The sequence below is a fragment of the Leptonychotes weddellii genome, chromosome 4 (assembly GCF_054177405.1).
Source record: "Leptonychotes weddellii isolate Sample4059 chromosome 4, ASM5417740v2, whole genome shotgun sequence".
In the NCBI taxonomy this organism is placed as follows: Eukaryota; Metazoa; Chordata; class Mammalia; order Carnivora; family Phocidae; genus Leptonychotes; species Leptonychotes weddellii.
Window position 1 is genome coordinate 144,386,846 of NC_138372.1, and position 16,597 is coordinate 144,403,442.

The window sequence follows — 16,597 nt, forward strand, 5'->3', positions numbered from 1 at the left end:
GTACCCCTTCGGATCCCTACTTTTGTATCTTTGGGGTAAATACCCAGTAGTGCAATTGCTGGATCATATGGTAGCTCTATTTTCAACTTTTTGAGGAACCTCCATACAGTTGGTGGGAATGCAAGCTGGTGCAGCCACTCTGTTTGTTTGTTTTAGACTTTGAGCTATAGGGACTCAGATAATGCATACGAAAGTGTGAAAATCCTTTGTGCTTCTTCTATACTTTTTCTCTAGGGGCCTAGCATATTGTTTATTTAACTCATGTGTTCAACAACAATTTAACTGTTTAAATCTATTCTATATCTGTGTCTGTAGAAGGAAGAAGTTGGTACTTCAGATGAATAAATATGTTAGATTTTCAGAGATAGGAGTAAGAAAGCATCTATGTGATTGGCGAATTGGACATTTCATTCTACCATAACTATATGAAAAAGATCTTTTGTTTACTGGATTAGGTACTCTTTCTTTTTCCTTGTTATTATTCCTGCTGTCAATATGCTGTTCATTAAAATTCCTGTTTCGTCTTGTTTTATAATATGCAAAGTGGTTCTTGTGACTTGTTTGCTAGTGCTTTTTACCTTACTCTACATTTTTATTATTGTATATATAATTGAAAGATTTCCTTTGTTCTGAATCTGTCACTGTTTATTTTCTTGCATGGTTGTGTATCTTTATACATTATATATACTTTTGTAATGTTATTAAGGAAGTTTTGTGATGACTGTCCTTTCAATGCTGATTGCCTAATATGATCCCCTGATTATGAAATTTTACATTGTTGAATGAGTAGGAGCTTCAGGAGTACTTTGGATTTTTGAGATTTCTATGTTTAATTTTATGTGTTTTTTTTTTTTTCTGGGAAAATTATCTCTAGCTTTTATCAATTTCTGAGAGTTGTCTGTAACTTCAAAAAAGTGAAGATCCATAGTTGCTTAAAGGGTTAGAGGATCTTTGTAGCGGACCAATGCCATTCATTACTTTTGTAGTTGTAACATCAGTTGTAAGGTCTTTAATCTTCTAAAGGATCTGTTGCTCTTGTTAAATTGGTTTTCTGCTTTATGAATTTTGACATACCATAGACTTATATTAGTGTGACTTTATTTTCTCTACCTGAGAAGTTGATTTCAACTTCCTTATCAATTTTTTGATACTGATCAAATATATATGTAATAACAAACTTTATTTTTTCAGAAATGCGAGATAAAATGAGAAAATGGAGAGAAGAAAACTCACGAAACAGTGAGCAAATTGTGGAAGTTGGAGAGGAATTAATTAATGAATATGCTTCTAAGCTTGGAGATGATAGTAAGTTCTTTATTCATGGTTTGTGTTCTGTTTTGGTTTTTAGTTTTTTTTTTTTTTAAAGCATCTTTTTATTATGTTTTTCCTGCTGTTTATATCAATTTATGATTTGTCCCTTTTTAAAAAAAACTTCTCAGGATGTCTAATGATGCATTATTTTGAGAAGGATTTCTAATTGCTGGTTGTAGTGAAGCAATCAAATAGGTATTTTTCTTTTAAAGCTCACAGGGCTATTGTCCTGGTCTGATCAAAATGTATTTCATAAAGAATTTTTTAGAAGAACAAAGGTATTAAATAATAGTAGATTTTTTAAAACTTATAAGATATTAAAATATTTTACATTATTGAAAGCACATAAGGATGCTTTCTTAATTCTAGATATGTAATAAATCAATTTTCAGTTGCAAGTAACGTTCTCTAAGATATCAGAAACAAGAAGAATAATTTCTTTTGGGAGATTTTTACATTAAATTCATTTTTTTTCTCTCTCTGTGTCTAGTTTGGATCATATATGAGCAAGTGATGATTGCAGCCCTAGACTATGGTCGAGATGACTTGGCATTGGTAGGTATTTAAACTAATTATATTTTATTTTATTTTAAATTTGCTACATGAATTATAAGTAGCTAAAATTTTGTACATGGCTTGTATTTGAATGCTTTTATAGGTCGTTTTCAGTGCTACTCTTAAGAATAGGAGAGACTAACTAGGTACTTTGGGACAGGGAATGTTCTTAAATATTTTTAATAATCTTGGGAAGTATTTAGTATTCCAGTTTTACTGAAGAGGTTAAATTAGTTGGTGAAGGTTATCTAGTTAAGAGGTAAATTATGCTATTACAGAGTTTAAAATAAGAAGCATATAGTTTAAAACAAGTTTATCTTTTGGCTTGTTGAATGACTTTCATAACAGAGAGTCACTGACTTATGATGATTTGACTTAGGATTTTTCAACTTTATGATGGTGTGAAAGTACTACACATTCAGTAGAAACTATACTTTGAATTTTGATCTTTTCCCAGGCTAATGGTAGGTGGTATGATATTTTCTCATGATGCTGGGCAGTGGCAGTGGGCTGTACCTCCCAGTCAGCCATGTGATCACAAGGGTAAACAACTGATAAACTTATTACCATTCTATACCCATACAACCATTCTGTTTTTCACTTTCAGTACAGTATTTAGTAAATTACATGAGATAGTCGATACTTTATTGTAAAATAGGCTTTGTGTTAGATGATTTTGCCCAACTATAGGCTAAAGTAAGTGTTCTGAGCACGTGTAAGGCGTGCTAGGCTAAGCTATGCTGTTCAGTAGATTAGGTGTATTTTTTTTTTTTTTAAGATTTTATTTATTTATTTGAGAGAGAGAGAATGAGAGAGAACACATGAGAGGGGATAGGGTCAGAGGGCAAAGCAGACTCCCTGCCGAGCAGGGAGCCCGATGCGGGACTCGATCCAGGGACTCCAGAATCATGACCTGAGCCGAAGGCAGTCGCTTAACCAACTGAGCCACCCAGGCGCCCAGTAGATTAGGTGTATTAAATGCATTTTTGACTTTCAATATTTTGAACTTACCATGGATTTATTGGGATGTAACCCTATTTTAAGTGGAAGATCTATACATAATGTTAAATACTCTTTTGCAGTGTTGTAAATATATCTCTTAAATTATTAGAAAATCTAACACGTGTAGGATATGACTTAAAATATTAATACTGCTTTTAAAATAAAAGAATGATAATAGCTATATTTTTGAACACTTGTGATAGGCCCTGTGCTAAATGCTTTATATCATACTTTATTTAATCTTAACAGTTATTTCTTAATTTGATTTTTGTTTGACACTATCATTATACTCATTTCATAAATCAAAAAGTGGAGGTTTTGGCTTTTTTGTTCTATTGTTTTATAATCCTGAGTTCTTAAGTACTACTTTATGCTACTTCCTCATTTAAGCCACAAAGAAAGTACATGCAAACAGAAAGTAGAAATACCAGAGAATATATGCATCTCTGAAATAGCATTGTTTTTTTTCTAAGGTAATTAATTATGTTATGTTGGCTATACATCTAATTTCAGTGGAGCTGCTAGTAGTAAAAAAAATATTCCGTAAAACCTTTTAGATTACCTTCAGAACCTATGAGTGTCTATTTATTTATTTATTTATCTATCTATCTATCTAAGGGGGGAGAGTTGGGGGGCGAGGGAGAGAGAGAATCTCAAGCAGGCTCTATGCTCAGTGCAGAGCCCAACCTGGGGCTCGATCCCATGACCGTGAGATCATGACCTGACCTGAAATTAAGAGTTGGACACTTAACCAACTGAACCCTGAAATAGTCTTTTAAATATTTACAGAGGTGGCAGCTTACATCTTAAGGGAAATATTGAGTTGTTTTTTAAGTAGCCAAATGCCATTTGATAAAGTAGGAGAATCAAATTAGATAATGTTGATAACCAAAGCAGGAGATCAAATTAAATGGTAGCTTTTTTTGTAACACAGTATTTTTTTTAATGTTCAGAATTCCTACACAGCTTAATTGACCAAACAGTATGAGTTTTGTGTGGTGTCAAAGAAATAAGCGAACATCATCTTCAGTTTTGACTAACTTGAATATTTTTCTTAGTGTGGCAGATTTTTAGCCACATACTTGAAAGCTATACTTCCAGATCATGTTATAACTTACTTTCTTATTAACTAATAGTTTCTTCACTAGTGAAAGGTATTTTTTTGGTCACTTATGCTTTGGGGCACTAGAATGGACCATTTTTATAATCCTTAGTATTTCTAGTGCTTCCAAGACTCTTAAAATCCTCATATGTTGCTGAGAACATAGTTGGTGCTCAAAATACTTGATTATTTATTTATTGAAGTTGATGGGTGAATTATGGATATCTCCCAAAGGAGATTGGTACTCTCCAGATTTGGTGTCTGTGTTTTATGACCCCAAATCATGGTATGTGTACTGACAAAATGATTGGTTAATACATGAGGGCATGTATTAACAGGGCAAATAGTGTTATAGTATTTGCAGGACTTGGGAGTACTGTCAAAGAGCTTAATTTTTTCAAGAGAATGCTTAGATAATAGAAACTAAAAGCCAGGAAGTTGTTATAAACGTTTAAGTTGGGCCTAACACGTTATGGAAGCAATTGTGAAGGAGGAGTAATATGGCAGTATCTGAAGAGTTATTAGTGTATCCCATGACCTGCTTATTTTCCCAGTTAAGAGTATAATCAGTTTCTGAGAACTGATTGTTGCTCCCACTGTAATTTCAGAGTTCTTCTTTTACCCCGTTATTCATTACCAGTTAATTTCACTTCATGTTGTTAGAGCACACTAATGAAATGATTTAAGAAGACTATATAGGCCATTCCTTGTAGCCCATTTAGTGTATGTAATGTAATGTACTTACTACTCTTTAAGTCTTTTTTACCGATTATTTTTTCAGTTTTGTCTTCAGGAGTTGAGAAGACAGTTCCCTGGCAGTCACAGAGTCAAAAGACTAACTGGCATGAGATTTGAAGCCATGGAAAGGTAACTGAATCTAAAAACAGTATGATCCCATTTTAAAATGGCAAACATGGGGTCTAGATATAGGTCCTCCTGCCTCCATGACAACATCATTAATTGTGCAAGATCTTTTGCTACTGAGCTTCAGAATAGTGTCAGAGTGCTTTTCAGCATAAATCTTGCCCGTTACTCCCAATAAATAGGATTTGACACAGGAGTGCAATTCATTTACCATCTCTGGCCTAGTGAAATGGGATTGTGTTTTGGAGTAAGGATTGGTTTTAAATCCTGTTTCTAGGATTTATTAGTTGTATATCTGGCACATTATATAACTTATTTAAGCCTTTTAGCCTTATTCCTCTGCAAAATGAGAGTACTACCAATTTATCAGGGTTGTTTTGGGAATTAGTAATGACATATGTGTAGTACCCTTTCAGGTATTCGAGGTATAGAAGTTACTTATTTTTTTAATGAGATATAATTGACATTGTATTAGTTTCAGGTGTATGACATCATGATCTGATATTTGTGTATATTGTGAAATGATTACCACCGTAAGTTTAGTTAATATCCACTACCATACATTGTTATACTTTTTTTTTTCTTACGAGAACTTTTAAGATTTACTCTCTCAGCAACTTTCACTTACACAACACAGTATTGTTAACTATAGGGACTATGCCGTACATTATATTCCCAGGACTTATTTTATAACTGGAGATTTGTACCTTTTGAGCACTGTTACCTATTTTGCCCACCCCTGCTGCCCACCTCTGGCAGCCACTAATCTGTTCTCTGTATCTGTGAGTTTGTGTTCTTTTTGATTCCACATGTAAGTGAGATCATGTAGTATTTGTCTTTCTCTGTTTGACTGTTACATTTAGCATATGCCCTCAAGGTCCATCCAAGTTGTCATAAATGAAAGAATTTCTTTCTCTTTTATGGCTGAATAATATTCCATTATGTCAGACTTCTTTATCTACTCATCTGTCAATGGGCACTTAGGTTGTTTCCATGTATTGGTTATTGCAAATAATGCTGCAATGAACGTGAGGTTGGAAATATCTTTTCAAGATAGTGATTTTGTTTCCTTTGGTTAAATACCCAGAAGTGGAATTGCTGGATCAAATAGTAGTTCTATTTTGAATTTTTTTAAGGGACCTCCATACTGTTTTTCTTGGTGTCTGTGCCAATTTACATTCCCATCAACAGTGCACAGGGTTTCCTTTTCTCTGCATCTTTGCCAACACTTGTTATGTCTTGTCTTTTTGATAATAGCCATTCTAATATGTGTGAGGTAGTAGCTCATTGTGGTTTTGATTTTCATTTCCCTGTTGATTAGTGATGTCGAACACCTTTTCATGTACCTGTTTGCCATGTACCTGTATGTCTGTCTTGGTTGTCTTTTCATTTTGTTGAATGTTTTCTTTGTTGTACAGAAGCTTTTGAGTTTGATGTAGTCCCACTTCTTTATTTTTGCTCTTGTTGGCTTTTGCTTTTGGTGTCAAATCTAAAAAATCATCACCGAGACTGACATCGGAGAGCTTACTGCTTATGTTTTCTTCTAGGAGTTTTGCTATTTCAGGTCTTAATGTTGATGTCTTTAATCAATTTCGAGTTGATTTTTATGTGTGGTGTAAAGGTAGTGGTCCAGTTTTATTTTTTTTGCATGTGACTGTCCAGTTTTCCCAACACCATTTATTGAAGAAACTATTCTTCTCCCATTGTATATTTTTAGCTTCTGTTTTGTAAATCAGTTGGCCATGCATATGTGGGTTTGTTTCTGGATTTTCTGTTGTTACATTAATTTATGTGTTACATTAATTTATGTTGTTATGCCAATACCATAATGTTTTGATTCCTATACCTTTGTGATATAGTTTGAAATCAGGAAGTATGATGTCTCCAGCTTTGTTCTGATTACTCAGGATGGCTTTGGATATTCAGGGTGTTTTGTGGTTCCACGCAAATTTTGGGATTATTCTAGTTCTGTGGGAAATGCCGTTGGAATTTTGATAGGGACTGCACAGAATCATTACATTACTTTAGGTAGTATGACAATTTTACCAGTATTTTTCCAATCCATGAGCATGGATATCTTTTGATTTTCTCAGTTTCTTTCATCAGTGTTTTAATTTTGTGTTTTAGGTTAAGACAGAGTAAACTTGTACGTCATAGTAGCTTTTAGTAAGCAGAATGTATTGATATAATTTTTCTTAATCCCTTTATTCCTTAGCTTATGTGTTTGTGTATATATACAGTTTAATCCCATTAGACTGTCTCTGTAAGCAAGTGAAGGGCATAGATAAAGAAAAATAAATAAAATAGTATTATTTTAGGTTAGCAGAAAGTAATTTTGAATCAAAGGACAGAAGGAAGAAATCTACAAAGGACTGTTCCTGAATCAGTGTTCTACTCTAATATCACTTTTTGTTTTATTTCAAATAGTATAAATTTCTAGAGCATTCTTAAAATGTGTGAATAGCCAAACACATCCCAGAGTCCAAGATGAATGATTTTTTTATTTTTCTGTTTTTGTTTATTTAAATTCAATTAGCCAATATATAATACATCATTAGTTTTTGATGTAATGTTCAATAATTCATTAGTTGCGTATAACACCCAGTGCTAAGATGAATGATTTTTAAAATTAACTTGTAAAGATTTGAGAGGTACTAGTTTCAAAGCACACATTTTAATAGTTACTATCCCTCTACCCATCTTCTAACCAAACAAAAAAATTGATATGGTAACAATAATTTATTTTTAAGTCAAGTTTTCTAAGACACCTACTGAACTCTAATTCTTTAAGCCTTACTCTTTAATTGAAACTCATGTAATCATTTTACTCAGTAAGGTTTTGCTGTTTTTTTTTTTTTTTTTAAAGTGACTACTATGTGTCTTTGAATTAGAGTGATCTGTGGCATGTTAAAAAAAAATATGTAGTTGCCTACTCCCCACTTAACTGAGATCACTTTGTTAGGGGTGTAATCCAGATCTTTCTTTTAAAAGAAGCCCTGCAGGAGAATAGACAAGTAGGTTTGAGAACATTGCTGACTAAAGGTAAATTCTTGTGGACCTTCAGTGTATTAGGATTCTCTAAAGAAACAGAGCCAAGAAGATACTGCTGTACATATATAGGGGTGAGAGGAGGGAGGAAGGATGCATAGGGAGAGGGTGAGATTTATTATGAAGCAATTATGGAGGCTGAGCAGTCCTAGAATCTGCTGTCTGCAACTTGGAGACCCAGGAAAGTTGGTGATGTAGTTCAGTCTCAGTCCAAGTCCAAAGGCCTGAGCACCAGAGAGTCGATGGTGTAAATTCCAGACTAAGGGCAGGAGAAGTTGAGATGAGATGTTCCAGCCCAAGTAGTGAGGCAGTAAAAAGGGGTGAACACCTCTTTCCTCTGCAGTTGTTTTATTCAAGCTCTCATGGGATTGGGTAATGTCCACCCACATTGGGGAAGGCTATCTATTTTACTGAGCCCACAGATTCAAATGCTGATCTCACCTGGAAGTATCCTTTGACATATCCAGGAATAGTATTTAATCTGGGCACCATATGGCCAGTCAAGTTGATATTCATCACGCTCAGTTAGAAAAATTAACCATCATAGTTTTTACAGAACTTACTATTTTTTAATTATAGTAAAACTTAAATATATTTAAATATAAAACTAGGTATTAATACTTTATGTGTGTAGTTTTTTTTTTTTTTTAAGATTTTATTTATTTATTTGAGAGAGAGAGAGAGCACATAACCTGGGGGTAGGGACAAAGGGAGAAGGAGAAGCAAACTCTGCTGAGCAGGGAGTCTGACCTGACCCTGAGATCATGACCTGAGCCAAAGGCAGATGCTTAACTGACTGAGCCACCCAGGTGCCACTGTGTGTATAGTTTTTGTACAACTATAAAAACAATGTAGGTTTTCTAATAAAAAACCCAAAAAACTAGAAAACTACTAAAATTCAGGTTATTGTTATATTAATGAAATGAATGGTTTCCTATTATCTTCTGTTATTCCCAGTGTGTTTGTCAGAGATTATATAGTTGGAAAAAGATTCCCAGGGGATTCTCATATACTCTGTCTTGTGAGAACCCTTGCTGTATAACATTTATTTTGTCCTTATTTATATACTTCATTGTTTTGTTTTATTACTATTTAATGATTTTATTTTAGGTTTCCCCATTTAGTTGCAGGCTCTTTTGAGGCTAACATACTTCTATATTACCATGTGTTTGAGGTCCAAACTAATTTAATTTGAACTACTCAAGTCTGATTGACTTAGTGTGCAGTGATGCTATTTGGTCTTTGTATGGTATGAACACATTTACAAATTAAGTCTGCTTTTATTTTTCTCAGTTCTCTGCTACAGTTAAAATATTCTTACCTACTAGCATGATCATAATCACAAAGAGGCTTGGGCACTAAAATTGTGGGGCAGTATTTAGTTAAAAGATGTGTCATTGTTATGATAATAGAATATTCATATATTGAATATCATTAAGAGAAAAATATAAAATTAAAAAATTAGGAAACTTATGAATAGATCTCAAGAATTTAGCTGTTGTTCCTAGTTTTAGAAACATTGCTGTGAAAGTTTTTAAACATTGTTCTTTGTTTTCTTTAAAGATCTGTATCTAGAAATGGAGAAATTGATTGGAGTAGAGTTAGGGTTATGGATACTGTTAGGAAGGAATTTCAGAATCAGTTATTCCCTTACACCCTGAACAAGATTCCCAAATATAAGAGTATATGATGTTCTTTATGTGATTTCTGATGTATCCTTCCCCTTGATTCCCTATCACATAATGTTTATTTTGCCTTGTTAGTCATATGCTGAAATATTTGATTATTTTTTTCATTGATAAATTGTTAACTATTTCCTTTATAAGATTGTAACCCATGAGAGTGTATTTCAGGTGTATATTTAACAGGTGCTTAATGAATTGAACTGAACCAACTCAACTAAGAAAAGCTATCATAAGTATTCATTAAAGAGGAGAATTAAATCACAGATCATTTCCTTATGGATTTGTTTATTAAAATTAAACTTGTTCTTATGCTTTATTGGCTGTAATTCTAGGTATACCTAGGACCACAAAGGTATCTTTGTGTTGCTAGTTTTTACCTTTGTATTTAGGCCAGATTGAATCAGTGCATTTTTGTTCATCTCTTTTTTTGTTGTTGTTCATGAATCAGTATATTAAGTAAGTTTTTCTATAAATACTTTATACATGAATTTTTTTCTGTAAAAAATGATACTGTAGCAAATATCTGTTGTTACATGAAGATCAGAAGAGACTTGGATTGCAATTTTAAATGCATTTAAAGTCCTGCCAGTTTAATCTTTTTCTGTATTTACTATTTGTCACTAAAATTTAAAATAATGATTCTTGATTTTTTTTCTTTTTATATAGATATGATGATGCTGTACAACTATATGATAGAATTTTACAAGAAGATCCAACTAACACTGTAAGTTAGCTGAATTGCCCTGAAGATTGTCTAAATTTTGTTTTAAAAGATGAAATTAATTCAGTTTTTGAAATAATGGAAAAATACATATGAAACCAGGTTTTATCTTTTTAAATACTTTATGTTGGGCCACATTTTTAAAAGAGACTTAAAACTCTTCAGTGAAATTTGACTCATAGGATATCTTATTAGGAACTAGTGGAAATTTAGAAAGAAAGAATTTTATATGTTTGCAAAAAAGCCCAGCAGAGCTCAGTGGATTTGTAGTATTTTGAAGTTTATGATAAAATAACTTGTTTGGGTAGTTATATTTTAGTTGTCTCAATGAAAAATGAGAGAAGTTGTCATAGTAATTGGTATATGAAATTAATAAAGGTGTTTTGATTTGGTTTTGCTTTTTTCTGCCTTATACTTGAATAGGAATGCATATAGGTATATGTAATATACATGTTTACGTATATTCATATATGTATATATGTATAAAGAAGAAATATGTATATTGTGTTTCCCATAAGATAACATCTTTACTTTATCCTGATTTGAACAGGTATATCAGTATATTGGGCAGATTATTTGTTCCAAATATACTTATGTGGTATTTTTGTTTTAAAAATACCCTCAAGAGGGGCACCTCGGTGGCTCAGTTGGTTAAGCGACTGCCTTCGGCTCAGGTCATGATCCTGGAGTCCTGGGATCGAGTCCCACATCGGGCTCCCAGCTCAGCGGAGAGCCTGCTTCTCCCTCTGACCCTCTACCCTCTCTCTCTCTCTCTCAAATAAATAAATAAATAAAATCTTAAAAAAAAAAAAATACCCTGAAGATTTTTTTTAATTTTGAGAACATTTTAGTTTACTATTTTTGCATAATGGCTTTTCTCAGACTTACCTTCTACTCAATGAAAAGTTAGAGAGATTTTAGATAACATATCAGGCATTTTAATGTTTTTTTTATTATGTCCATGCACACATGCCTGCTAAAAGAAAATCATATTTTTAAAATTTTTAAACAAAAGCCAGTTTGGGTTTGTTTTGTCCTTTTATAGAAGGAGATATTGTTATATTACCACAACACAAATACATGAAAGTTTTCTCTTATTTGGCAGGTGTTTCATTAAAAATACACATTTTTAAAAACCCATTTAATGTATAATTATGGATTATAAGATGCAAATATACTTGATAATTGAACTTTAGTTACTTTACTCAATTTAAGTAAATTATTTATGCTATATTGGGCAATTATTTAATATCTAAGTGTGCAATATTCAGTTAGCATGTATCACAGGCATTCATTGGTCATAAATCCCTGATCTCTGCTTGTCCCTTCTGATACTCTGTGGTAATACTTACATCTGTTGCCTAAATGGTAGTCTTTTTTCAGCTTTATTGAAATAAAATTGACAAGTAATGTTGTGTAAGTTATACAGTGTGGTTATATATATATAGTGAAATGGTTTAGATTTTTGCTTTTAATATTATCCATCCCAGGGAAATTTTCTCTGGAAACTTCCTAGGTCTTTTTTGGGGGGGCAGGGGGAAGGTAGAGGTAGATAGTTGAATAGCAAGTATTTATTATTTTGTGAGGCTTCTCAGCATATACAAAGTTCAAGGAAAAGTTTTGACAGAGCTGCAAGCCTATCCATTATAAAAAAACAAAACAAAATAAAAAATCAAAAATAGAGCTTCTGTTAGTTTATCTACATATTTCCAATAAAAGAGTTAAAATTGGAAAGTTCTGAATAATTTTTTTAATCTTAACTATCCTAATCACTTGCCACCTGTTTTAATAAAATAGCACCATTTTTCTTTTCCTGAAGCTTTTCTCATGTACTTATTTCAGTTATAAGACTTCACTACAATTTCAAAGGTATTCATTTTTCATGTAGCCAAATATTGAAAATATGAAATCAAGTTTCTGAAAAAAGTTTGTTTTATGTTTTTTTTTTTTTTAATACCAGGTTAAAAGTCAATAACTTTTGATTTATTTTCTTGGAATTAGGAGTCAAACATTTTACTTCTGTGTTAGTTTAAGTTGGAGATATTTTTAATAAGTTATTTCACTTTTTCAGGCTCTAAGATAATATGTAATTATTTCTCTGTGTTCGTAGTACTTTTCATATTCTATGGCTCTAAGATTGACTAAAAGAAAAACCCAAATGGTTTCATTCATAGACCATGTAAGAGGTGGTAGTAACTAAATCCTTTAGTTGCTAGGTAAACATTTTAAAACAAGGTGACTAAATTCAGCTTTACTAAATGTATTATTTTTCCATTAAATATTGTCTTTATCTAATGTCCCCTTAGTCCCTTCTGTCCTTCTGTAAATGTTTATTGAGTGTCTGTCATGAGCCACCAGAATGTTGGTGTTACTAAGAATGAAGACAGTTTCTGTCAATGTATCCATAGAAAGCACTGTGGTAGACTTTGAGGGAGATAACAAAACTATATAAGACCTAGAGCTCATTAAGTCTAGTAGGGGAAGAATTCAGTTACATAAACAGTTAAGTGGCAGTGTAGAAGACATCACAATTTCTTTTTTCAAAGCAACTGTAAAGTATTACCTCAAAGGTGGGAAAGTCTAGTTGCACCCTCATCCATAGTTATAATTCAAGCTTTTACACTTAGCTCTTCTTTGCGTTGTATAAAAGTGATCATATGACTCTATTATTGGTCTTGTGCCTCTATGTTTCTAGATGTCCAGTATAGAAATGAGGTTGTTCATTCAGGTTTTAAGGAGCTCTGCTCCCCTCTCCTATGCATTCATTAATCTTTCAAAAAAACATTTGTTGAGTGCTTACAGTGTGCTGGAAATAGAACAAATTAGACACCCACTTGACCTTGTACTTAGGGATGCAGAGTGGTGTAGTGAGCATATTATGGACTTTGAAAATAGACTGTTAAATTTTTAGTCACTTTTTGTGTGATTTTTGAGCCTTGCGGGCCTTGAAGGATGAGTGTGGTTGAAATGAAGCAAAGATGATGGACCGTGGAATGTCCTCATTATCTCATGAATGAAACCTTGGCACTATTTAAGTACAAAGTCTACCTAGGGAAGAAAGAATAAAGTGATTAGAAAGGAAGTTTTCAAATTTTCTTTTTTTTTTTTATTTTTTTTTATTTTTTTTTAAAGATTTTATTTATTTGAGAGAGAGAGAGCACATGAGAGGGGGGAAGGTCAGAGGGAGAAGCAGGCTCCCCGCTGAGCCGGGAGCCCGATGTGGGACTCGATCCTGGGACTCCAGGATCATGACCTGAGCCGAAGGCAGTTGCTTAACCAACTGAGCCACCCAGGCGCCCGGAAGTTTTCAAGTTTTCTTTAGGGAGGATGCTGAAATGGACTTTTCCCCCCCATCTATTTTTAAAAGGTTGTGAAATATTTTTTTGAAAATGTAATACATACCCATGTTAAAAATTACAAACAATACAAAAGAATATATGGTGAAAAATAAGTCTTTCTTCTCACCCCTGATCTCACATCCTCCTTCACTTAGGCAAACATTATTAACAGTTTCTCTTGTGTTCTTCCAGAGATTTTTCCCTTGTGCACACACAAATATGCACTTGTGTATCAGTGTATCCCTTTTTACAGAGAGAGTTGTTGGAAATGCAAATGGTGGCATATTCTACCTTGCAGTCGTTGTAAAGATCATGCTATATGTCAGCACATCCTTACATCCTCTGAATAGCTGCATAGCATTGTGTTGCATGATGTATGAAAAAAAGTCTCTTGAAAAACAATTTCTTGAAGTAAGTCCCCCTTGATAAACCCTTAGGTTGATTTTGATATCTTCCTCCCAGGTACAGTGTTGCAGTAAATGTCATTTGTACGATGGATTCCTCCTCTGGAATCTAAGTCTGGAGATCCATGCATTTTAAATTTTGATAGATGTTACCAAATTTCCTTCCACAAAGGCTTTTTAGCCATCCATATTCATTTCTGTGGAATGAGAGTGCTTCTTCTCCTGTATCCTCCCACATGGTATACTATCAGCTTTTTTGTTTTTAACCTTTGCCAGTCTAATTGGTAAAAAACATGATCTTGTTATAATTTGCATTATGAGTGATGTTGAATATCTTTTAATATGCTTAAAAAGCCATTTGTATTTCTCTTAACTGCCTCCTTCAATATGTTTTTCAAATGAAATTTTATTTCTGTTCTTGTTGAAGAAAGGGCATGGTTCTGGTGCTCTACATAGTTAACCTCTCCCTTCTTCCCTACTCATTGACCTCTGAGAAAAATTGGGGTTCTGAGGAACAATATACCTCTGAATTGGTTCATTGTACAAAGTGACTGGAGATGCAACAAGATGGCCTATATGGCCAATCTCGTATGCGACACTTCAGAATTTAATTTTTATTCTTAGAAAACGGACAATGAATGGGGTGCCTGGGTGGCTCAGTTGTTGGGCATCTGACTCTTAATTTTGGCTCAGGTCATGATCTGAGGGTTGTGAGGTCAAGCCCCGTGTCAGGCTCTGAGCATGGAGCCTGCTTAAGATTCTCTCTCTGCCCCACCCCCCTTTCTCACACACTCGCTTGCTCTCTCTAAAAAGAAAAAAAGAAAATGGACAATAAAGTCAAATTTTGATTAGGGAAATACCACCAGATATTTTTAGAAAGAACTTTGTTAATAATATGGGAGATAGTTTGAAGGAGGTGCAGAGATGAAATAATTTGTAATTTGGAGGCCCCTCAGTCCTAGGCCAGAGATTATGGGGTCTAAACCTAGGACAAATGGAATTGGAAGGGATAGGGAATGGATGAAAGAATATTTTGCAGTGAAAGTACACAAACAATTAAAATTAGTTAGCCGTGAATGGTTTTTAGAAGGGTAACTCTCAAATGTGGAAGTTTTAGTCATTAACCTGTGAGAGTCAAATATTGGATTAGGTTCACTGAGCTTTTATCCCTTAGGTTGCCTAAGCACCAGTCAGGTTTTTGTTTGCTTGCTTTTAAAATAAAAGTAGGCTTTTCTTCCTTTGAAAGCTCCTTGAGGGAAAAAATTATGTCCATTGCATGAACTAATGCCTAGCATATGGTAGGCCTTCAGTGAATACTTGCTGAATGAATACTTTTCAGAAGGAAGTATGTTAATTATTGTCTTTTTAGTTGAATTTCATATTTCAGAAAGATCAGATTTTACCTTGAATTGTGAACTGCCTATTGTGATTTATCAAATATTTGAAGTTTTGTTTTAGAATTAGACGTAATTGCCTCTGTGCCAAGGGTGAAGATGCTTTTTAGAATGTCACATTTCCCACGATCATGGGCATAAGCCCTGGAAGAACCCAGAATACTGCTTTCCTTCTGTTGGCCAATGGTCTGTTTCTTTCTGGGTCCCAGAATCTGCAGTAGGGAGAGATGTAGATTGTATTTTGCTGGTAGACCTTAATCCTTTAATCCTTTCCTAAGTAGTATCCCTCCCCCCGCCTACCCCTCCACCCCGTACCTTATTTTTTAAGATATGACAAGAGTTTCAGGAAGAATTGCTGGGTAGCCCCCTTGTACATAATGTTACAGAAGGCATGTAGCAAGTTTGATGAAGATTTGTTCATGGTCATTAATATTTTATATTTTATAATAGGAATTCTGACTGTTATTAAAATCACTTATAAAATGTAGAACAGTTTTCATTTTTAAGACTTAAACTGACATTTGCAAAGATTGATCCAAATGAGACATTTAGAAAAATTCAGAACATTGACATATTTTACAGGAAAAAAAAAACAAAACTAAAAGAAATAAATGGAAATTGATAAATATTCAAGACTACTTAACATTTAGTCCAATTAATACTATTTTAAAACTGTTTTGACATATAATTGATGTAGAATAGACTGCATATATTTAAGTAGGGTGTGCAATTTGTTAAGTTTTAATGTTTGTATACACCTGTGAAGCCATCACCACAGTCAAGACAGTGAACAAAACTATCATCTTCAAAAGTTCTCTTTGCTCTTTGCCATTTTTATATTCCCAAAATATGTTCTTGAGCTTTCTTGTGGGATATAATTAAGTTACTTGAAAACAATTTGATCCTTTTGGGTCTCTGTTAGAGAGGTCCAGAAAGTGCTTATAGGGCTAGCTAGTTACTCCCCATTACATCCTTCTGGGTATTCTAGCCAGTGCCACAGGAATCATGGCGTTTTCCAGTCTGGCTGGTAGGAAGAGGCACTATTCCCAGCCCTATGTGAGCTCCAGACACTTCCCCCTAAACTTTTCTGGTGGTTCTTTCCTTGGCTTTGGGTAGTTTTTTCACACACATGCACTGATCAGTACGAGGCTGAGTACTCGAGGGAAGCCCTTG

At 33.7% G+C, this 16,597-nt stretch overlaps 1 protein-coding gene across 6 annotated transcripts in view; it reads left to right on the forward strand.

Moving 5' to 3' along the window:
• The window catches only part of EMC2 (ER membrane protein complex subunit 2), a 234,739-nt gene that overhangs the window by 5,987 nt on the left and 212,155 nt on the right, over positions 1 to 16,597 (forward strand). For all 6 annotated transcript variants that reach the window (XR_014144341.1, XR_014144342.1, XR_014144343.1 and 3 more), the window contains exons 2-5: positions 1,192 to 1,305; positions 1,802 to 1,866; positions 4,752 to 4,837; positions 10,234 to 10,291. Coding sequence is in view for 3 of the 6 variants with exons in the window: in XM_031032625.2 (XP_030888485.1) it covers positions 1,192 to 1,305; positions 1,802 to 1,866; positions 4,752 to 4,837; positions 10,234 to 10,291 (323 nt within the window). In the remaining 3 variants the exon portion in view is untranslated. The remainder of the gene's footprint in view (positions 1 to 1,191; positions 1,306 to 1,801; positions 1,867 to 4,751; positions 4,838 to 10,233; positions 10,292 to 16,597) is intronic.